Source organism: Rattus norvegicus, chromosome 6, assembly GCF_021556685.1.
Source record: "Rattus norvegicus strain SHRSP/BbbUtx chromosome 6, alternate assembly SHRSP_T2T, whole genome shotgun sequence".
NCBI classification, from domain to species: domain Eukaryota; kingdom Metazoa; phylum Chordata; class Mammalia; order Rodentia; family Muridae; genus Rattus; species Rattus norvegicus.
In genome coordinates, this window is record NC_141539.1 from 58,085,852 (window position 1) to 58,110,574 (window position 24,723).

The 24,723-nt window shown below is 41.1% G+C and overlaps 1 protein-coding gene across 4 annotated transcripts in view; it reads left to right on the forward strand.

The window, feature by feature from the left end:
• Positions 1-7,131, forward strand: part of Snx13 (sorting nexin 13) — a 103,028-nt gene extending 95,897 nt beyond the window's left edge. For 3 of the 4 annotated variants that reach the window (NM_001399693.1, XM_087553784.1, XM_087553785.1), the window contains 2 exon segments: positions 547-659; positions 3,724-7,131. In NM_001399693.1, coding sequence (NP_001386622.1) covers positions 547-659; positions 3,724-3,971 — 361 coding nt within the window. In that variant the 3' untranslated portion in view covers positions 3,972-7,131. 4 annotated transcript variants of the gene reach the window in all.
• The last annotated feature ends 17,592 nt before the right edge of the window (positions 7,132-24,723 follow it).

Sequence of the window (24,723 nt, forward strand, 5' to 3'; positions counted from 1 at the left end):
GGAAAACTCTGATGGCCTGTAGAGTCCCATTCCTCCAGACCTGCTCAGTGCAGGTACCTGTGAACCAAACCATAGGAAGCAGGGTGGGAGTCCAGGAGAATGAATTGATTGAGTGAGGTACACTGCAGACACCAACTTGAGATTCTTGCTGGCTGAGTTAGGATGACAATGGGATGGCATAACCAAGAGAGAAGAGCTGTTGAGATGCTAGGCTGTCCCTTTTTAGGGTGCTATGTGTGGATTTGCAGAAGATATTCACTTAATAGGCCCCCACTTTTGAGTTTAAATGTTCTTCATGCGCTGATCCATATAATCCCATCTTACTAGTGAAGTACCAGGAGCAGGACTCACCTGCTACTTTTTCATGTATATATTCTTTCACCCCTAAATCGAACCCTGCTCCTAGATGCTCCTTGTTATTTGTCTATATAAAACTTTAGAAATGCTTTCTCTGTTTGAATATTTTTTAGCAGTTTGTAATGAGTTGTAACTAGTATCATTAGTCAGATGAAACTGCTCACAACATTGTTTCATTTTCTTAAATAGAGACGCACTTTGGCCCAATGGCATTTTAGCAGAGGCTGCTCCGTGCAGGGATAAAGCCATTAGGATGAGAACAAGAATTGCAGGAAAAACAAAGTTATTTGCAGTTATGCCAGGTGAGTGAAAACATTTGATTAAAATTTGACTTATTTTTATTTCTTCTGACTTTTGACCTCATTTTTATTATTCTAATGACCACCAAATGATGGCTTGTTATCTACCAAGGACTATGTAAGTGTTTCCCTAACAAGTCACTTGAAACAAGTCAATATTTACTTTATATTTCATGTATGAGGATACAGGCTCGAAGTCCCTACCCAAGGTTTGTAAGTAGTACGTAGCAGGATTCCAATTCATGTCTGAATGAGTAAAACCTACTCTACTGCTTTAAAATATTCTTGAGAATTATGTAAAGAAAACGTGACAGATGAATGAGCTAATAGAAGTGAGTATGACCTGGAACTAGATAGGTCATGGTTTGGGGGCTAGCCTTTTATTAATTCTCCGTCTCCCTCTCCCTCTCCCTCTCCCTCTCCCTCTCCCTCTCCCTCTCCCTCTCCCTCTCCCTCTCCCTCCCTCTCCGCGTCCCCTCCTAACTTATTTGCTTACATCTGTCTGTCTGTCTGTCTGTCTGTCTGTCTGTCTTTCCAAAGAGAGGTGTGAATGTAGCTGAGAATGTAGCTATGAATGTAGGTCAGTTGTCAGAGTGCTTGCCTAGCGTTGATCCCTAGCACGGAATATTGTGGGCGTCACAGGCACATGCCCATATTCCTAGCACTTAGTCAGCCTGTTTTACATGATTCCCCTAACTGAAACAACAACAGCAACAACAACCAATGTGAATTTTTAAGAAGGAATATTCAAGTACATTTATGTACAGGTAACTGATTGGTCATAACTTCTATGCATATTAAAGCTTAATTTCTTAAATGAGCACTCTGCTGATCTTACTTGAATATTTATGATACTCTGGTGTCATTAATATAGATTTATTTGTTCTTTTTTCTTTTTCCTCTAAGAAAGAGAGCCTGTGACCAATGGGCTTTTCTGAGTAGGGGATGATGAGGGTAGTTTTGTCACTGGGCCACAAGTATTTGAAAAATGTATATAACTACTAGCCAATGCCTAGATATATTCCTGTGTTAATTATGGATGTAGAGAATGGATAAAATGAATTTACAAGTTGTCTCATCTGTAGTTACCTATTTACTTACAATTTTACTTTCTTTTCTTTTTCTTACTATTTTTGAGCTGCTATCCCATGCTGTAGATCAGGCTGGCCTGATACTGGGTAGCCCATGCTGGTCTAACCTCAATGCAGTCCTACTTCAGCCTCCCAAGTTCTGTATTATAGACATGAGCATAAGCCCGTGTGCCTGACCTTTGTTATGACTTATAATTAGATTTTGAGTGTTTACTTTTCCATCTTAAATTAGAAATCGGTCACATTGCTGTTACTTTCTCCTTATACTTGTTTAAATTTGGTGGCATAAAGAAATGATACTTTAGAAAAAATAAAAGAAACAGTGACTTAGACTACTTCTCATGCAGCTTTATAATGAAAGAGGCTGTGCTGTGGCCAGCCCTGCTGCAGGAACCCTTTAGTCACACAGGTACTTACTTGACGTGCGGACAGTGTGCTAGGCATTCACGCACACTGCTCTGCTTTCCTGAAGCTTATTTTAGAGGGAACAAGAAGCAAACCAAGCAAGTAAGACGTAATATAATAGTGATCAGTTCTAAAGAAAAAATAGTACAGTAGGAGAGAAGCTGTGTCACATATGTTCCAGCTGCAGAGGGAATTGCCAGAGAAGCTCTTCCTGCAAAGAAGACCTAAAGAGGGTTGATGGTAGATGGAACTGTATGATTTTTGTATGTACTTAATCCTGTGTTTTGTGGTATGGTTATATATTTTTGCTAAATTATAGTGTATCTCTAATTAAATGATGACCTTTTGGAAGTTGCAAGTCTTTTTTATGTTTTTAAAATGTTTTACTATTAAAAATTTGCAAATAAACATAATTCATATACCCAAGTTAATCAGATCCAGAGTCTATACATGTCAATGAATTTCTACACAGTTAGTTCTTTTACTATTGAATATATTTTTGTGTATTTATCTACCACCAAAAAATGAAAACCCCACCACAGAATTAGAACTAGAAAAACAGTTAGCTGTGTATCCTCTTTCATAATTCATGGGCATTACCTGCTTTCAGCTGTTCCCCATCTAATATTTAGCCTTCATTGTTTTACATGTTTTGCAATACAGACATGTTCCTTTGTTTACATATATACTTACATTATTGGGTTGACTCCATATATGAGGGAGAGCATGGTTCTTTTTCTCTGAGATTGTGCGACCTTTCTTATTTAATATTATTACATTTTACATCTGTAAACTTATAAATTTTGCTTTTTCTTCCTAACACAGCAAAATGGTGGCTTTGTTTTGGGGGTCCTTATAAATGATTCCAGGACAGTCCCAAGTGGCTCTCCAGTGTTCTCTCTCTCTGATAATTTGGTTTGTCCATGTAAGCAGCACACTAGCTTGCCCTCATAGTCCAGACAGTGTCTCTGTCTTTTACTTTCTCTTATTGGCATTGTAAATTCCAGCCGGATTTCTCTACCTCAGTTCTCACCACTCTCTATGTGCTTCCTATTTGGTTACTAATGTGCTGGTGACTGGGATAATCCTTAATTTCCTTGTATCTGTCCTCAGCCTGTCCACTTAACAAAATCGGCTACAGTCATTGCTTCTACATCTTACTAAACTCTTACAAATCTGTACAACTATAAGGATATTGGTTATTAGAAATCTTCATTCGGTAGTGGGGGAAAGAAAGTGACTACCACATGGGATTTAAGAGAGAAATGTGACTGTAGTCCATAACCTGTGAGTATGGCTCCTCACTTTCTTGTGCTGTATTCTCATTCTCTCTCTCTCTCTCTCTCTCTCTCTCTCTCTCTCTCTCTCTCTCTCTAGTATAGGTGTGTAGATAATGCTAGATACAGGTATGCATAGGCTTTAAGACTCAGTTACACAGAGCTTGATAACTGTATACTTACTGTTTACGAGCTACTCTGCTGTGTGCTTTAGATTCACACTTAGGATCATAATTTAGGTGTGTATTTCCTTCTGAGGAATGAATATTTGTGTTTTTTCTCTACTTCATTCAGATGAACTGAAGCACATTATTGGCGCTGAGACAACACGGAAAGGTATTCTTCGTGTTTTTGAAATGTTTCAGCACAACCAGTTAAACAGGAGGATGGTGTATGTCTTCTTAGAAGGCTTTTTAGAAACCTTATTTCCACAGTATAAATTTCGTGAACTTTTCAACAAACTTCATTCAAGGTCAAAGCAAATGCAGAAATATAAACAAAAACTTCAAAGTACTCAAGCGCCTTCTTTACAAAAAAGGTGACACTCCAACCTGTGAAGGTGGTGTTCATTTTGTCCAGGACTAATGGTGTGGACAGATCTTCTGGGATGTAACTCACATACTGTTGCGTCTACACCAGTCTTTCCGTGTCTCAACACAGATTCCTAGTACACCCATAGACTGGTCTTCTCATTCTCCTCTGTAATCCAGCCACTACCAAGAGAGATTCCTGTGTCTTACATGATTTGGTGCATAATTTGCAACATTGAGAGGATACTGCCCCATCTCGTTCAAGAATGGAGTTGGCCTCTTCCGTTCCAAACTAATCAGCATTCTCTCCTAGTGCCAGAGTGCCAGAGTGTATGTGTGAGAGCTGAGGGAAGCACGCCACCGTGGGTCATAGGTAACTTCACTAACTAGGTTAGTAGCTGCAGAGCGCAGTGCACAATTGGAGAGATTGGTTTCATTCAAGGATCTTGTGGGTCGTCAGCATTTTGCTATCATGTGGGTTAGCAGGTAAGATTGATCTTTAGAACAATTGTTCAATTGTTTCAACGCGGCCTGGGCAAAGTGAGAGAAAGAAGGCCCTTAGTGTAGGAAACAGCCCTTCCCAAATTGCAGTCTTGTGTAAAGTAAAGCACTATAAAATAAAACCAATCAAAACCACAACTTGATTGGGTTTATTATTCATTGATAGAGTTTTCATTGACTGTCTTTGTCCATGTGCTTTGGGGCTCGGCTTCGCTCTTACGGCGCTCAGCTCTCCACCCTTCTTTTGGCATCTGGGCAGAAGCATGTGGTAGCTCTCTTAGGAGTTCAGGTTTTAATCTTTTAACAGATTACTGATTATATAGAAGGGAAATTATTTATTGTAAGAACTGCCAAATACATTGTCCTTCTAAAAATTGGAAATTAAAACAGTACTCTATTGAAAGTTACCATATGATAACTTTAAATCGTATGATCTAGACATGCCTTAGGTAACTACCAATATAGCAAATCAAAGGATTAATGAGCTTATAGTCCTATGTAAACATACAAATGCCTAATTCTACTATGTGTACATATATGAAAATAAATAATGAAAACAGAACTGTACTATTTTTAAAAATATGCTTTTATTTATATTTCGCATAATGTAAAATTCTAAATAAAGCTAGTACACAAAACCCTTTGGTGTATACATTTAACGCCCTAATATTTTATATCAGTGAAACAAATACCTTTTCGAGGTGTGAAGCCTTTGCATTTCTTAGTGTTCTCCATTTTGTCCATTAGGAAGTCTTCATATCCCATATATGCAGGATTTCTGTACTTTTAAATACTTCCAATGACTAGGGGTTTGGATATATCATCTCTTTTTGTTTTAAAAATATTTAACACTAAAACCTTAAAATAGTGAAACTACTTTTCAGACCACTGAGCCAGTACCCTGCTATTTAAAGAATGTGTGGGTGCTCACTGTAAAGGGACAGAGTATTGATGATCCAGTTACTTGGGAGCTTTAAGATTGGAATAGGATTTGCTCTTGCTGTCGTCACTCAGATCCTTCTTATGCAGTGCAGCCTGGTAATGCGAGGGAAGCATTCCTGTGAAGCTTTAGGAGCTGTCAGTGCTGAGTGCATATGTTTAGTGTGCACATGTTCAGCATGTGTTGCATGTCTTTCAGAATCACGTAAGTAAAACCCCTTTTTGAAACTTGCAAGTGAGAAAAGATTCTGTCTCTCTGGCAGAAGACATGTTTCCTGTACTCATCATATGCTCCTGCCCCTGCCCTGCCGGCCCTTCCTCGGCCCCAGGCTTAAAATTAGGAAGCATCAATCAGCATGGTCACAAGTGCAATAATTTCATAAATAGCCTCCAATTTCAATTATATTTTTACGTGAATACATTAAAGTGTATACAGAAGGATTCATGATGCAAGAGCCTAGTGTGTACATGTGAAAAGTGTTTCTATATAAAGAAAACTGTCAACCAGGGGAAAAAGAGGTCATGTAAAATGCAGATTCTTCTAATAGCCCTGCAAGACAACTGCAAACACACCAAACAGAGTAAAGCAAAGAGAAAACTATTTGAGTAAATAGTTTTTTAAGGTAATTTTTATTGAAAAGCATTTGTATATTTCAGGAGCAGAAATGTCGAATGGCCACGTGTCTGTGTGCACGTCTGTGTTTTACAACGGAGACTGAGGTCATGCTATAGCTGCAGATAGCCTAGGCTTGGTCTAGCCATGTAGAGTATTTAACCCATAAGCAAAGTACAGTGTTCTGCGTTTCACAAAGTTATATTTTGTGTATTTGTTGCACATATGAACATAAACACAAAGAGGCTTTATGTCTTCTGCTGAATGCTTTTAAGTCAGTGGTGCCTTTAGGCAAGAACCATCGAAATTAATCATTCTTTTGGGTTTTCTGATATTTTTTCAGGTACCGTAAAACTGCAAAGAAACTATCACAGCTTACTCTCCTAAAGTCCGATTGTCTGACTTAAATGTAGCACTTAGATGAGTATTTCCTGTAATTCCAGTGTTCCACGTAGTTGCTGGAACAGTTGTGCCATTGACCAGTGGATGCACTTTGTTAGCCTTAATTTAAAACAAAAAAAATTTTCTTGAATATATCAGTTTGATCACTATAAGTTTGCTGCAGGTGTTTTGGGGAAAAAACAGTTAAGTGCAATGAAAGTGTACCATTTTTAAAAAAATAAATTAAGAACAACATAAATTTCACAATCTGCAGTTTTAATTTTGTGCAATATTTTCATTTAATGCATGTTTATTTGAGTAACTGTAAAATAACTACATTTTTAATGTTTGAGATCTAATTTAACTGTCTTCTTAGCCCAACAACTTCATTCCGTTGTTGCCGCACCTTAATTAAGGACTTGTTTAAAAGTCTTTTTGTCACTCCTTGTAAAATTCTTTTCTTAGTAGAAAGTTTCGCTTATGGGAGCCTGGCTCCTGTATTATAAGGGAAAACTAAAGAGCACATTTTAGGATTTTAATTGTTAAAAAATTACCTTGTGCATATCATTGTACATAAGTGTCAATTGTGCCTAACCGCTCTATCAATGCTCTCCTTCTTTAACCAAGGGGAAAGAATCAGAATGTCAGTTATTTTTATTAACTACAGAATTAAAATTTTTATTTGGTTTGTGTTATGTTCTGTCTGTTAGAAAATACTAATAAAGTATTAACAAACAATTCTGTTGAGTTTACTTGGCAATATTATTATTTTAAAAAATGCTTGCTCGGTAGTCTTGTTTTTATCGTCTCTGAGTAATTTAGTTTCAGCTTAGAATTTGAGCAATCAAGTTTCAAGATTATAGATTAGCTACAGAATAATTAAAACTGGATGGATTTAATTTTTTCTTTTAAAGAAACTGTATTTTATTGTCACATAAAATTATATAGTGACTTTCTGAAAGACAAGGGTCTAGAACTTAGCAAGTTTTATTTGATGTCATTTGCAATTCACATTTTGGCTGGTATTTAGACATGTTCTGTCCTAAAAGATAGTCAATTTGACATTCAGTAATATGGTTGGTCAAATATGTATAGCTTTCTTGGTCTACATCCAGAAACTGCTCAGACATCAAGTCAATACCTGTTACCTTACTAAGAACTGGCATAATATTTCTTAGAATACTACTGTAAATATCAGCCCCATTTAAGATGAGTTATTGCTGTGCTTTAAGATGTCATTTAAGATGTGCTTTGACAGAACCGTCAGTAGTGGTGGCCAGAATGCCACAATGGTGACAGCCCAGTATATTATACTAGAGTCTTTGAAACACCTTACCCACTTCCTAAACTTTATTGTAAACAGAATCGTTGACATCCTCTTCCCTGACTTCCTGGCTTTTACTAAAAGTCCAGACTCAAAGGAAACATATACTCTGTATAAACCCTGGTTTTCATATAGTCTAGGTTTCGCGAGCTATCCTACTAGTGGGACACTCGTAAAACGAAGTTCTCAGACAGCTGAACCAACCATGCTGACCAACAGCCCTGCTTTCAGGCACCAGCCAGGCTGACTCTTCCACTTCTCAGCCCAGTCGTTCCAAGGAAGGGATAAGGAACATATACACCATCAAGTAGAAACATGGCAGCAAAGATTGACATGATGTGAAGGGAGAGCGTTCAGTAGTTACTGTGTGCTGCACTCCAGCAATGGGAAGAATGATTCGCATTTCTAGTAAAGGTGACCAAAGTGAACAGGTCATTGATGTGCCATTTAGCCTTCTCCAGTTTATGGATGGGACTTGGTTCTCCAAACTTTGACAACTGGGAAGTACTAAAGCAGCCAGCCCCAGACGGTCTGGCCTCTAACACAGACATGTGACATTTTGTGCTGTCTTATACACGGGGCAGCCATCCTGACAACAAAAGGAGTCCTTGCTCAAAGAGAAAAGATCTGAAAAGCTTGTGGCTTCCCTAAGAAAAGGTAAGTAAATTCCTACCTGCTTTAAGTAGGGCCGGGTGAAGGCAGAAAAAAAAAAACAAGCATTTTTTCTTACCTTTAGGTCATAACTACTCCAAAACTTGAGTTTAGAGGCATAAAGAAAATAGATTTTTCAGGGTACATGAAGTAGTGAGACAATTATGTATGAGAAAATTGATCATTTGTTTCCTAGGTAACTGAGTAATAGTGGCATTTACAAAAGATGGTTTTCTTTCAAATATTTTTGTTTTGAGTCTGTCCTTCTGAAGCCTGAAAATTACTTCCCTGTAACTTTCAGTGTTGGAGCATCTACAACCTCAAGGAGAAACATGGCAGCAAAGGTTTACATGAAGGTGAATTCACAACCACGTTCCCAAGAGTTTTCTTTTGGCAGGTGGATGTCCTACTGAGATGCCAAGTGATGGTACAGAGAAGGCTCATTGCCTCCCCCCCGCCCCCCGGCACACCTCAGGTCCAGGGATGACTCCTGTGCCATGCTGGCTCTGTTTCCTCTCCCCTCAGTCCCTAGGTCTCCACACAGGCTACTTTAAGTAGGATTGCTGTCAATTTAAGAGAACCAAATGATTTTTAGAACTTAACCAAAACAGGAGTGGGTACATTTGCTAGCTTAAGTATTTATGGCAACTCGACTCTGGCAAAGAAAGTGGACAAGGAAAGAGGTTTAAAGTAATGGCCTCAACAGCTGCATTACAAGAAGTCAGGATACATACATTGTCAAATAACTGCGAGAAGAATCAGTGCCAGTGCCGTTTGGTTTTAAAGTGCAAAATAGTGAAGAAGCTTAGGTAATACCAAACAAAATATTTGGATAAATTATGTATGTTTGATAATTTAAAATAAACAGACATTTTTCCTAAAGAGACTAGCAATATTAAATTCTAATCACGTAAAACTTGGTTGTATTTCCCTTTTGGAAAGCCCAATTTGAGTACTGACTTTCTAACTCTAATTAAGTGGTTCAAAGTAGTTTTTTTGTGTCCCCAAAGGATTTTAAGATTCTGATAATTTAAAAAAAAAATGTACTCAGAGATTTTTTTCCCCAAGCTGGAAGATATTTTATTTCATCCTCATGGAATATTTGAGAATACCCCTAGACCCACTATTTCTTGAATCCACATTTAATATATCTGAGGTGTCCTTATGCTTCCTACTCCTGCCAGCCTCCCTTTTCTTTCTGATAACTCCCTCTTCATCTTCATGGCTTCTTTACTGCATTTAAATAGGGTCACTTGGCATGACCATGGATGGGGGTTTACCCTCTACAAGGACAGCCTAACTAGCAGCTTCCAGTGAGGAACATCCCAGTTCCCCAGTGACCATTAACTTGCCTGTACCTCCTTAGAAGGGGTGGATGGGGGCTTATGAGCCCCACCTCCATGGTAGTATTGATGGTCCACACTATAAATCTTGTACAAGTAACCACTTCTGCTGTTTATTGATGAATGCAGCAGACTATTTCATGTTCAGAAGACAGCTTTTCATAGCACCCTTTCCCATCCTCGGTCTCGTAAATGTTCTCAGCCTCTTCTGTGATGATCCCTGAGCCTTGAAGGAAGTAATGCAGAGTCACATGTAGGTCTGAGCACTAAACAGTCTCCCAGTATCACCAGTTCTAAGTGGGTACATTAACCACAGCCAGTTGCAAGAAGCATGTCTCTGACCAAGGCTGGGCACTGCACCAATCTGTAGGTAAAAACTTAAGTGTTTGGAAGCCACTTTTACATGCTCATATAGCAAAATAGCAGTAGTAGTTCCATCTAGGGCCTGTGACCTTCCTGGCCATGCATGGGGTTTTGATGAGATTAGCAGCACTGCGTGTGAATTCCCTTGTGTGGAGCATGCCTGGAATCCTACAAGGTAGCAATTGATTACTCCTTTAATAGACATTGCTACTATTACTCCAATGGGCACAAGTTTCATGGCAGGTTAATATTGTACTTTCAGGGCTCACAGTTCCCTAACACCATTAATGAATTTCCCATTAGTCTGTATAGCACCTTTGAGCACTATAAAAGCTAGCAGACAGAAGTTTCCAGCTCAGCTCCTGCTTGATTTCTCTGTGTTCTGTGACTAAAATGTATCTTTAGCAGTAGGGTTGTATCTCATTCAAATGGGCAACCTAGAATAATGGCAACTACTTATATTGGTAGGTGTGAGGGGTTAGATTGTGAGTTCTCTGTGGTCAAAAAACTCAAAAGGAAGTATCCTGCACTTGCCCCTGGACTTCGTACTTATTTAGTAGACACATTTGGTAGCCATAGAGAAGCTGCTGCTTGTATTTTAATGGAGAGAGGCTACAGATGTCACTTACATTCTATAGCTCCTTCCATAAGAACAAACTGATCCACACAGTAGTTGCTCTGATCTGAAAACAGCTGAATCAGAGCTTCATAAAAGATGATTATTCCTCTGCAGTTGAAATTATACGATGGTGCATATTGATAGCCTTTTTGATTAATTTTTGAAATTTATCTGTCTTGGTACATTATTTTTATTGTTAACAAAATCATATTGTTTGGAGGAATCACAGTTTATCCATTTACCCATTTGGAGGAAAATTGAGTTATTTTAAGGCTTTGGTGATTGTTAACAACACTGTCACAAGTATTAGAAGAAACTATTTTGTAAGTTTTCCTGGATATTAAGAGTGTTCTGTTAATCATCCCTGTACAAGGCAAAAGGGAAGGGGGATGAGGTGAAGAACTCTTGGAGGGGAGACCAAAAAGGGAGGGCAACATTTAGAATGTAAATAAATAAATTTTTTTTAAAAAAATCTAGAAATGACTTAGGATGGAACAACTTCCAGAAAGATCATCCATGAAAAAAGAGATGAGGGTTGCCCTCCAGTCATGACCAGTCAACTGTGACGGGAAAGTGAAACTCCAATAAGAAGTCTGAATAGACCAGCATGCTTATATGATTGGGGAGCACATTAGGTGTGCAAAATGAATACAAAGAACAAAATGTCAATAAATGTAGTTTCCAAGATTTGGAAATGACCTTTTTAAAATGACCTGTGAATCAGTCAGCATCCTGTCTACAAAATCAGAAGGAATGCCAGTGAACTGCAGAGAGCAAGGGGTTTATCGGCAGCAAAAAGCAGAGGGAAGATTAGAGAAGACGTAATGGGTTGGACATTATTATAAGATATAAATGAATCTTGTTGGCTTCACTGGGTTTAGCTGTCATTTCCTCATCTCTATGAAGGTCAGCTCTCAGAAGCAAACAGCTTAGATTTCAGTTTGGTGATGGAAAAGTCTTAGCACATGTGATTCTGTTTGGGCTTTGCTGTATCCTTTGCCGTCATCATCTGATTCCACAGGAAGCCGCCTGGAACACTGCTGCACAGCCTCTAAAACCACCTTTTTCTTTGCCCTAATTGTTTTTGTTATAGTAACACTACAGTCGGGGGCAAAGTGTTTTCCTGGATTCTGAATTCACTCTGTTGAACTTTCAAAGCCCCTAAGAATAAATCCTTTAGGATTTATTGCCAGTTGATCCAAACTCCCAGTAACCTGTTTACTGACAAGAAAAACTGGTATCAGACAAAGATAAGTCTTCTTTGGATTATGTTTTCAGACTGTGGAGTATGAGACTAGCTGTCATATTAGCATAAAACCAGGTGATATCAGAATAAATACTCATGTACAAGTCTATGGACAAATCTTCAGGGTAGGGTTTCTAAATTATAATATAAATTCTTATTTAAAGAGCAACTCCCAATTAACTTTCTAAAGTTACAATGTTATATATAATTATATTTTATTTATTGTGACTGAATAAAAATTAGAAAAGAGAAAGAATTAATACTAGTTGCCAGAAAGATTAAATAGTATTCACTTGCTAGCTAGGAAGTAGAGAAGCAGAGGACAAGAGGGACACTGGCAGAAGCAAACAAGAGTAAGGAGCGAGCTACAGGAATGTAACTCATGATGCATGACGAGAGGGGTGAAGAACGTCATCTTCCAGGAGGCTGTGCCACAGACACTGTAACCTGGGCTGGTCTGTGTTCTTTGGGAGAGGCCAAGGAAAGATGCTGGGATATGGCAGATGCAAACAAAACCCAGGGACTGGCAGGATCTTGGGGATTATATAGATAAGGGAGAATGTGAGAGAGCAGCAAGAGCTGGGAGAGACTGGGTGTGGGACTGTGTCTTCTTGGCTGATGCCCTGGGCTAGCAGGGCCATGTGGTATGTATGCCAGAGTCAGAGTGTACTTCCAGACCTCAAATGGTGACCAGAAACTGGCTAAAGTATGAGTATACTCCCAACCTTAGGTGGCTAACCCCAGAGCTAAGGATGAAGTGTAGGCTCTCTAACCTCAAATGGTGAATAGACCAGGGCTGAAGGCTTGCATGTGTCCCCTACCTCCAGTGGTGAACTGCAGCTTGGGTCATAGGTGCATGGGTTCCTATCCTCAGATGGCAAAGCAGAGCTGGACAAAAGAAAGGAGTTGGGGTGGGGGACTTTTAAGAATCCACTAATCCCCTCTGCTGAAGAGTGATTCCCGAGAAGGAGAACCCTTTATTAGTTGTGCTGAGACCCTGTCCCTTCCTAAACTATGGCTGCTATTCAGTTTACATGAGTTGTTGTCACCCAGCGAGGCAACAGGCAGCGTAAAAGGACAATGGAGTACTCAGCCTAACAGTGAGTTCTCAGGTCACTGACAAAAATCATTCTTCCCAGGAAGGTTACTAGAGTGTCCTTACAAGAGAAATCCCTAAGACAAGTGAGGGAGTGTCTGCCAAACCACATTGCCCAGATAATTGAAACGAAGAAATAATGAGGGGCATTGACTCGGACAGGACAATTACCTAGGGACTGTGCCACCCAAAGATGGAGCCAGAATGAATTCTCACCAGCAGGATTGCTGTACCAGGTCCCTGGAGGACAGGACACATCTTGGCCCTGTGTTTGTCAGGCCCATGACCTGGCAGACATGAAGTCCCTGGCCCTTCTCCCTCTGCATGTTTCCCTAGGAGTTATTCTCCTGTCAGTCTGAGGGAGAGAGAAATCCCCTGCCCACATCTCACCACCGTGGTTTCTTAAGACAGGGTTTCTCTCTTTAGCCCTGGATGTCCAGAAACTAACTTTGTAGACCAGGCTAGCTTTGAACTCAGAGGTCCTATTTACTCTGCTGGGATTAGAGGTGTGCTCTGCCAGGCCAGGTTTACCCTTGTTTTTTTTTTTTTTTTTTTTTTTTTTTTTTTTTTTTTTTGTGATGTTTGCACTGTCCTTTGCAGGGCTATTTGTAATTTCTCAGTTTTTGCTGACTGTACAGATTACTTTGCAGGGTGGGAGCGGTTTCTTGCATGGGTAAAATACCAAAGTTTCAATCGGTAGTGTTTAAAATCGTCTATCCCTCCAGTCTGTCTGGCAGCCAGGACACACAGAGCGCCCTCTGCTGTTACTGCAAGGCGAGTGCAACGTGTTAGCCTTCTGCTTTCAGAGTCAGTTTATTTCTATTGTTGCAGTGATGGAGGTTAAACCACATAAGACTCCGTTTACATTTCATAAGAATAGCATTGCATCTTCTAACACTGAAGGTTAGAGTGGCCCTTTAGAGTTTTGGTTGATGATGAATCACACTAGGTAATATTTCTTGAGTTTTGATGCTCAAGTGGTTTACATGCTTTATCTCAGGTGTCATTGAAAGGATCATCATGAGATGAACGTTAGCATTGCCCTGTCCTGTACCTACCGAGACTTAATTACAGGGGCAGTACACAGCCTGTGCAAAGGCATACTGCTAAGACTTGGTGGATCCAGAATTCCACTTTGTTCTCCGTGACTACATAATTCTACCTATGAATAGTGTGTATAACATGACCAGGTTGAAATCCTAGCTTGGAAGGAATGAGACTGAATTTTGAGTAAGACTGGGGTAAACCCAGGACATTAAAGCCTGACAGCATAGGTCATGAGAGGTCAAACAGTCTTTGGCTGTTTCATGAATCTGAGATCATAGTGCTCTGGAGGCAATGATGTCATCATTACCTTGTATTGATTAGTAGGCATATTTCTGTGACGTATCAGGAATGGATCAGGTTCCTCGTATTATCAGTTCTTACCCCATTTCAGTAATTTGGAAAGAAATAAGGAAGTTCTAATAATTGTCAGAGGTGAAACTATTGAGCCACTTCTATGAAGATCATACATTCAGAACTCCAATTTAAAGAAGATACAAAATGTCTAAAGTGGTTTACTTGGAATAGCAGAAGGAAGAGAAGACCAGCATGTGTTTGGTTTGGATCTGAGCTGCTTGAGGACTGAACGAGTGAACGGACAGGCCAGAGGTGTACACCCAGCAGGGACTGAGAACCTTCTGGGATATAGCGTGTGCCAAATGAAGGAAGGGGACTCACTTTGGTAGGCTTCTAAGAGAAGAGTGGGATGCCTGATGCTCATGAGATTGTTTAAATTTTATCACTTTGAATCCAAAAGGGGAAGACTATAATGACAGGGTAGGTCAAAACGAGTCATTCCAGCATGCCAAGAACAAATGGTGTCAGAAATCTGAACACTAGCACAAAGAGACGGCCCTTTGATGCAGAGTTCATAAGGTGTAGGAAGGATAGAAGTTCCTGGGTAACCTTGGAGGACATTCTACCGTGGCAGTTAACACAACGCAGCAAGCCTGAGCAGGTGAGGGAGGGAGGGCTCCAGAGATCAGGCTAAGCCACAAGGATACTTCCTAGACCAATTCAGAAGGAATTGAGGCATAAATACAGCCGCCAGTCCCGACAACAACAGCCCATTCAGCAACCGAGTGTTGTGCAGTGACACGTCAATGCCTACTGGCATAGGATGGAGTTGTGGAGATGTTGCCTTCAAAGTGGGCTCAGAATTTATGAATGATCAGGACATGTGAGAGATCAGACCACTGGACTGTGACAGAGCAGTCAGTGCTGTTGTCATGAAAGCTTGCAGCTTCCTAATGAAAAGCCAAGACGTTAGATATTCCCCTCACAATTCAGTACATCCCGATAACGGGCACCATTACAGTGCTCAGCCATCTGTGTTGAGGAGCTTCTGAAGGACCGGTGTCTAGGGCTCTGCCTACTGTAGGGCAGTTGCCTGCAGGTTGTCTTGGAACACTCAGGAGCAGGTGCTCCTCCTTCAGTCCAGGACATCAAAAGAGCAAACAAGCATGGAATGTGCCCCCTGCAGCCCCGCTGCTAGTCACACACAAAGAACTGAAACCGATGGAGTTGAGTGCAAACGCCCTTTGGCACCTGTTTTTGTCATCTTATTTTGTTATTTTTTTCCACCAAATTTTACACCTTTTAACTTGTTTGTGGCTGTCTTCCCAGATGTCCAAACTGAGGTGAGGGGGGGACACACACAATCTCCCACTGCAGCTGGTGATGTTGAAGCTTGACACACAGACACACAGACACAGACACACAGACACACAGACACACACACACACACACACACACACACACACACACACAAAGAGAGAGAATCTCCCACTGCAGCTGGTGATGTTGAAGCTTGACATGAACACACAGACACACAGACACACAAACACACAGACACACACACACACACACACACACACACAAAGAGAGAGAATCTCCCACTGCAGCTGGTGATGTTGAAGCTTGACACACAGACACACACACACACACACACACACACACACACACACACAAAGAGAGAGAATCTCCCACTGCAGCTGGTGATGTTGAAGCTTCACATGAACACACAGACACACAGACACACAGACACACAGACACACACACACACACACACAAAGAGAGAGAATCTCCCACTGCAGCTGGTGATGTTGAAGCTTGACATGAACACACAGACACACAGACACAGACACACACACACACACACACACACACACACAAAGAGAGAGAATCTCCCACTGCAGCTGGTGATGTTGAAGCTTGACATGAACACACAGACACACACACACACAGACACACACACACACAGACACACACACACACACACACAAAGAGAGAGAATCTCCCACTGCAGCTGGTGATGTTGAAGCTTCACATGAACACACAGACACACAGACACACACACACACACACACACACACACACAAAGAGAGAGAATCTCCCACTGCAGCTGGTGATGTTGAAGCTTCACATGAACACACAGACACACAGACACACACACACACACACACACACACACACACACACACACACAGAGAGAGAGAGAGAGAGAGAGAGAGAATCTCCCACTGCAGCTGGTGATGTTGAAGCTTCACATGAACACACACACACACAAACACACACACACACACACACACACACACACACACACACACACACAGAGAGAGAGAGAGAGAGAGAGAGAGAGAGAGAGAATCTCCCACTGCAGTTGGTGATGGTGAAGCTTGACAGGGATCAGGGATTAAGCCATGATCACTGGCCACATTACATTGAGACTTTGAGGACCAGCCAGAACAGTACCTCATCCCATTACTGGTAACGTGAGACTGTGGATCTTTTGTGTACTGTGCAAAGCTCAAAATCTCAGGACATTTATTGTATTCAAACAGATTTATAACGGACTTTAAAGGAACCTCAATCAACGAGTGGCCCATGATGAGCTTTGCAGTGTGGGCAGTCAGGTTCCCTCCTCTCCTCCTCCCTCCCTCCCTCCCTCCCTTTCTCTAACTGAACCCAGGGCCTTGTAGATGTTAGCCAAGTTCGCATTCTATGCATCTCTGGCCTTTGTAATATGAAAATTCACTTTGATTAGAGTAGCCTTCCTGACCTCCTCATACTTCTGCAGCTGTAATTTTGGTGAACTCTTAAGACCCTAGGAGCAAACATCAGATGCATGTACCTAGGTATTTAGAAAGATTACTTTGGGTCTTGAGCTTTTCCACAATGCCAGGGAGATGTAGATGGACAGAGGTAGTGTCAGTCATGTCCTATTACACACATTCTAAGTTAACATCATTGTGAGTTTAAAATGTGTGCAGTTTACTTCCAAACATTAATGTAAGCACGGTACAGAGTGTTGGTCACTTTGTGACCATGACTGACTTGTGGGTGTGGCTTGCTATACAGGAAAAAGAGGTCCAGCTTGCTTTCTATTGAATGCCTCTTGCCTTTGCAAGCAGAACCGCAAGTTAGAGGCCATGTAGACTTTCCAAAAGGCAAGTTACCTATAGAATTAAGGAGGTAAAACATAAACTTGAAAGTCAACCAGAGAGAGGTCTGATCCCGGTAAGTATTTCTTGGAAGCCTGTTTCTGGTGAGAGCATGGCAAGAAAAGCACTTCTGTGAATTTTCCAGGATGATAAGGAAAGTTGACAAAATACTAAACACACCAAAAATTTATCTCAAGAAATAAAATGATAGTTGAGCACAAAGGCTCATTAGAAATGAAAAACACACACCCCTCTCCATGAAATAAAATGAGGCCAGGACTAGGCTGATATTTGCACAAGAGAATTTACTTCAAGAGAGAAGGCATCTCAAAGCAGAGGTGGGGAACGGGGGGGACAGAAGAAGGAGGCAAGTTAACAATGTGAGTTGTCATAGATAGGTTTGTTTACGTCCCACCTGTATGCCATAGCGACCTTATACAAGTCTACAAATTCCCATTGTAAAGAAATCTTAAGAGCACCCGAAGAAAATAGAGAATTCCTTGGTATTCCTGAAATGAGGAAGATGTTTCTAACGGTGACGTGGGAATCCAAGAGACATGAAATAAGGGTTAATTAAGATGCATAACAACCCCTCCAACTTGTAAATTATTCGTAAGCAAAGCTGACAACCTGAAACTGACCTGAAAGGTGCCAAAATACACACGATATTCACAAGTGTCCCCAAAATTATTTTTAACAAATAATTTTCACTAGAAAGGCAGTGTGTGTGGTACTGATCCTCACCTTGCTCTTCAGCTCAACGAGGGCTTCTGGTACCTTTGGGTACTGTGTTTCATTGGGAGAATGGTATCTTTAACCAGCCCACTTCTGATAAAAACAATTGCCCCAGTTTATCATCAAGTCATTTTTCCCAGGAGGAAGAACTACAGCGTTTAGGAGTGCGGACTGTGGACTTGACTGCCTGTGGTTCAAGTTCTGACTCTCCTGCTTTCAATCTGCACGGACTTGGCCTTGTTGATACAAAATGCCTCTGTCTCAGGTGGAATAAGAGGTAGGTTATTCCAGGGCTGAAAATGGGTCCCTAGAGCCTGGAGGGGCTCGTTTAATGTACTCAAAAATAGCATGTTCCAATGTAACAGTTTCATGAAGGTTTTATATTCAATGCACATTTCAGATTTACTGATGAGACTGTCAGGTGGGTTATGCCAAAGTGAGGAAGACTGCTATGGACTCAGATGATCTGGTGAGATCCTCAGCCTTCGCTTTGCTGGAAGATGATGGTACATTTCATAAATATTTGCCTAATAACCCATCACAAGCTTGGCGGTTAAGTCAAACACAGAAGTAGACAATGGATGGCTACGAAGGGAGCTGAAGTAAGCCAGGATGGTTTGGCTTTGACCTGTATGACAGTCCATGTCTCTGCAATCTCTGTGGTTCTTATCAGGCAATGTGCCTTGTGGAGGATTAAAAACAGGTGTGACTTTTAATTTCGGGAACTTCAGTTCGCAGCCTTGAATGTATGGAAGAGATTTGATATTAATAATGTCAATATTATACTGCTGTGATTATCCAGCCTATTGATATATAGATAAAGGACTTAGAATAGCATCTGGGCCAGGATAAATATGACGGAAATGTCATGGCCATCACTGCATTCTAGACAATAGAAGTTTTTTGCTGATTTTATAAACTTCTGCCTTGTCATAAAACCCTTTCTCCAGGCGTGGTATGGCCAGTGCAGTACTAAAATGAGAACAGATGTGGTAGCCTGCAGGAGATACAGGGCTGGGCCCACTAACACTGCTCAAGAGGCAGTGTGCATGTGCTATCCATCTTTGCGGATGCCAAGTAGCTAATGATGACTAGGAGAAGGAGCCTTTCCTTTCTTGATGTAGCCACCCTTGAGATGGAAATTCAACTCCTTGATTGGCCAAGGTAGACTTCAGTGCAATATTTCCTTTGCTTTCGTCTTGGTCTCTTGTCTGTGCTGAGCAGAATTTATTTCCCAGAGAAAGTTATGAAACAGTCTGTTGAAGTGCCAATCCCTGAGAGAAGTTAAAGAGAGATTATTTCCTTCCTGGGGCAAAGTCAGCCCCAGGGTGAGGCAACAACCTCCTGGGCGGCTTCCTTTCCAGTGAGGAGCTGCTCAGAAGTACACCAGCTGGGATCCATTCAGCGGGAGGGCAGGCTCTGGAAGCTGCATTTTAATTAATTTGCTTTGGGATTGCACTTCAGTGATTAGCAGCATCTTTTTTAAAAAATCTTTTATTATTTTTAATATTTATGTTTTTAATTAATCATCCCATTTGTTTACATCTCAAATGCTATCCCATTTCCCAGTTACCCCTCCACAAGTCCTCCATCCCACAAACCTCCCTCTCCTCCCTCCCCTTTGCCTCTATGAGGGTGCTCCTCCACCCACCCACCCTCTCTCTTTCCATCCCTCCAGCGTCCCCCTACACTGGGGTGTCAGCCTCCACAGGACCAAGGGCCTCCCTTCCCACTGATGTCAGACAAGGCCATCCTCTGCTGCCTGTGTATATGGAGAAAACAGCAGCATCTTAAGCAGTGACAATGGTCCTTGGGTAGAAGACTCTGATGTTAAAGTATAAGGCCTTAGGGAAATTGGTCAGGTTCAAGTTCTTTAAAAAGTAAACCATGAGTTTTCTATAACATCATAAACCAGCCCAGAGGAGACAGGTCCAATAAGGTTCCAGAGTTCACGCTGCTGGCTTTATCGAGGTGCTCACTTTGTAACTGTCTTCAGCCAATCTGTGGTTTTCATCCTAATTTATGTGGAGGTCAGGGAACTGTATTTCTAACCCCAAGTCCAGTGTGTGTATTCTTGAGGAAGTCATGTTAATATTATAATGCTGCTTTGAGATGCTATAGAAAAGGGAAAGTTTAAAGGTTTAAAACTTACTGTTGTGCTATATACAATTGAAATTGATGGTATGGCAGCAAGATGCATGCACTGTAATTGTTCAATCCAAACCCCAGATCATCAGTTCTGCGGCTGGCAATGTTGAGAAAGTGTCTTGAGTTCACTGAGTGGATCTGTGGGTAAAGTTGAGTACTGGAGCAGGCACACATTTAAATGTCAAAGTACACACTTGAAGGTCAAAGGACAATTCTCAAGAATCGGTTCTCTCTTGCCACCTTGTGGGATCTGGTAACTTGAATTCATATTGTCAGGTCAGCTTGCATGTGTCTCTGTGCACTGAGCCATTTTGCAAGCCATTAACTGTATTTTTGAAATGCATCATATGTAACTAAATTTCAGTAAAATGAACTATTAAAATAAAAGAATAACATGAAATAGATAATGCATCTGTTTAATGGCTGAAGAACCTGTTTTTATTCATGACAACATCGCCAGACTCAAAAGTAGTCATCAGCTGCAAAACCTGGGTTCTGACTGTATAACATTTGTGATGCTCAAAGCTTCTGCAACATAGAGAGATAGCCAGGCATGGTTTAACATGAAATCTGTGTCCTTAAACCTGGTGAGGAGCCTGAATTCTAATATGCATTGCCCAGGTTCACCATTTTATTGAGGGGTAGCCTGAGGATGCAGAGGCAGACTGATGCTGAGAATACAGAAAGCCCCAATCCATCATGAGGACATATCCTGGGGTACTGGTCTAGATACATTGACATTGGTGTGTTTCAGAATCATCAAATGACCCCACTGAAACAGCAGATACCTTGACTGCATTCCAGGTATACTGACAGAAAAACAGAACGCCATGGGGCTTCTGTCTGCTAGGTGGGATGAGGTTAGAGAATCTGGTCATAACTGGTGGGTCTCTGTATGCAGGGCTTTGTTGACCAAGGAACTCAAGGGAATAGTGTTCTCACCCTGGCCTTTGGAAAACCATTGGAGGGCAGCAGGCTCATGTGGGCAAGGGGTTGTGTCCTTGGTCCATTGTGTGGGGATTCCAGAACAGGGCTCATGTTTATCTCAGGGACCGAAACATGTTTTGGCTTTAATGTTGTACCAACATATGTTCCATTTGTTTGTAGGACACAGTCTCACTGTTACCCAGGCTGTCCCTGAACTTATGACCTTCCTGACTCAGCCTTCTAGTAGTGGGATTACAGTTCTGTACCATGTCTGGCTGATTTTTCTTTCTATAAAGTAAATCAACTATGGTGGTAGGAAGTTTTTTTTTAACATAGTCACCCTAGGTATTAGCCAAAATATTACTGTATACTCTGATGTACTCAGTTCTAAGGGGTCATGATTATGGACCTGCATGTAGAAACGTACTTGGGCAGTTTTACATAAATTGCTGTTGGGATTACTATTAATACATGGTATCATATAAACCTGTTGTCAGCTTTATAAATTCCTGCAAGTCACCATTGTACCTGAAGCAGAAAAACCACTAACATTTCCCTCAAAGGTCATAAACCAAATCAACACAGAGTTTTCAGTGATGCTGTTACCATTGCCCATTTCTCTGCCCCCTTTCCCCCTGTGTCCTACATGACTACTTCTTACAAAATATTTAATATGAACAGGGAAGGAGGGTTGTAAGTCAAGGCCTGCCTGGCTAATTTAGTGTCTCAGAATTAAAACAGAGAGGGTTGAGAAGTAGCTCAGTGGTAGGTATTCGCCCCAGACTATGAGATGCTGGGAAGCCTATGGGCAAAATTTTCTGGAGACTTTTCTAAAAGCCCTAGTGTATAAAGGCCTGTACAAATAATGGCTGCGATGTTTATGATTTTAGTTAAGTTAGCGTATGCGACAATGTACAGTACTGCTTGTTGTCCTTCAGTTGTCTTGCGATTCCAAACTTATTCTGAAGCAAAAATCAAAATATACTGTACTCTGTAAGCCTCACTGGACTTTGTAACTAACACACGTGAAAATGCCCAGGAAGAGCTCACTAACAGAAAGGCTCACAAGGCCAAAGACGACCGTCGCGTGCCAAAAGCCATTCTCCTTAATTTTCTGCTTTCCTGTTGGGTATGCACACTCAAGACAGAAAAGCAAAAAGCTGGCCTCAAAAAGAAATGAGGTGGAAGGAACTTTCCTCTGAAACAGCCTGCTTCACCAGGTACTGCATTGCAAACCTATAACCCCAGCTCAGGATGATCCAAGTTCCAGTAACTCTGCAGAAGGAACATTGCAAAGTCTCAATGTACCTCGAGAGAAATGCTTACTTGATATGCAGAAATAACAGAAAAGGGCAAATCATTATTCGTGGTTAAGGGGGCTGTTAGAAGGGATTAAGAAACCATCCCGAGTAAAGCAATAGGAACCTCTCCTACCAAGTAATGAGACATTTAACTATAAAAGCACGTTTGGTACCCTCCATCCATATCTAAGTGCCTTTTCCTATGTGTGAACTTGTATTCTATTCTCAGAGACGTTTTCCTCCCCACAGACAGTATTAAAATTCTTTTGGGATACCCATAAATAACCAAACATCATTTACAATTCCAGGGGGCTTTGCACACACGATGTAACCTGTCTGCTTGTTATCACCTCTGCCCTTTTAATTGGAGAGCTTGACGAACATCAGAATTAAACTTTCCTTAAAAAGCATGGGCATGCAAATTACTTGAAACCTGTTTTGTTTTGTTTTCACATGCCCCAGAGGACCCTGTGGGTGCACAGGGCCCATGGTGTGCAGGATTTGGTATTTGTGTCAAGCGTGTTGGCCATGGCCTGGGGTTAGGCATGAGAGGCAGAGGAGATGGCCCCATGTTGGGAAGGTTAACATTAGGATAGCATGGGCCACTGTCAAGAGAAGAAATGGGTATATATGAGCCTTTTGCATATGGCTGGAGTTAGGGGTTCATTGCCATCCTGAAATGCGGCTCACAACGGTAAAATCATTGCTCACGGAATTGTGTGCTGAGAGGACCACATTGCTTGAATAGGCTGAAACAAATGGGGACTGTCCATTGTCCACTTGATGTTGGAACAATGTCACCATGAGTGTCACAGAAGTGCCGTGGCAGTGCAGAAGGACAAAGGTGGATGTCCAAGGATCCCTAGACAGACCATGGTGCCTGAGGCAGTGAGCATTGCTGGGGAATACTCAACTCTGGTCTTTTACATCATTTATTGAAATATAAAATTTTGAGAACCACCTATAGATTACATTTTGAGTTTGCAAAGTATATATGGTATAGTATTTTGGATCTCAAAGATGGCTCAGCCATATACAGAGTTTGCTGCCAAGCAGACTACATGAGTCCTTTCCCTGAACACACATGGTGGAAGGAGAAAACTGATTCCTCCATGGTGGTCTCCAACCTTCACACACGCGCTGTAGCATGCACATACATAGCACATAATATATCATACATACATATGTACATACATACATACGTACTACACAAAACATAAAAATGTATATTATAGCGAGGTATATAAAACATAACTCCACACTCAGATGAAATTTCCAATTTAAATTAAATAATAAAACTTTAAAAGAAACGTATAGCCCTGACTCTGACAATTACCCTTCTGACAGGAAATCTGATCTGTGTGATCCACTTACTCTGCTAGGAATTAGTATAAAGAGAAATGACAATTTAATTGCAAGTTAGGAACTATGATATAAATTCATTATCCTGAAAGCTCTGCTCACTTCCAAATTGTCACATCTAATGCAAGGTGAGATGTTGAGTTACGAGCCACGCAAAGGACAGGCCTTTGTAAGTTTAGCATGAGAGCTTCACGTTCTGAGCACTAGAGCAAAGGACAGGATCAGAGTCTCCCTGACAAAGCAGCGGCAAGCTTTGAGAGCCTTAGCTCATCTGGACCAATCTGGACCTTCGGCTGTTAAAATGCTGAAGTGTTCCCATTGCAGTTGGCACATAACCTCCCAAGTTTCTGAGTTTTTAAAGAAGCATGCTGATATGCACTGGAGTTTATAAGTCAAAAAGCAATAGATCCCACCTTGAGTGTTTATAGACAGTTACAACATAGGATATTTTTGCTTATTGCTGGAAATGAATCACTATTTGGACATTCCAAGGACCGTGGAACAACTTTTTGTATTGTCAGCTTAACTGGAGTCCCTGTTGTCACTGAATGTCAGCACAGCTCCCTAGTTTTTGAGACAACCAAAAGGTGGACGATGTTGTGACCTATTTTACCAACAGCACTGTCCTCTCTGAAGGGAGTGGGATTACATATATTATTATCAAGTGTTAATATAGCCTCAGCTTTCTCCCTTCAAGGCAGTATCATTCTGTTCTTCAAAAACCAGAA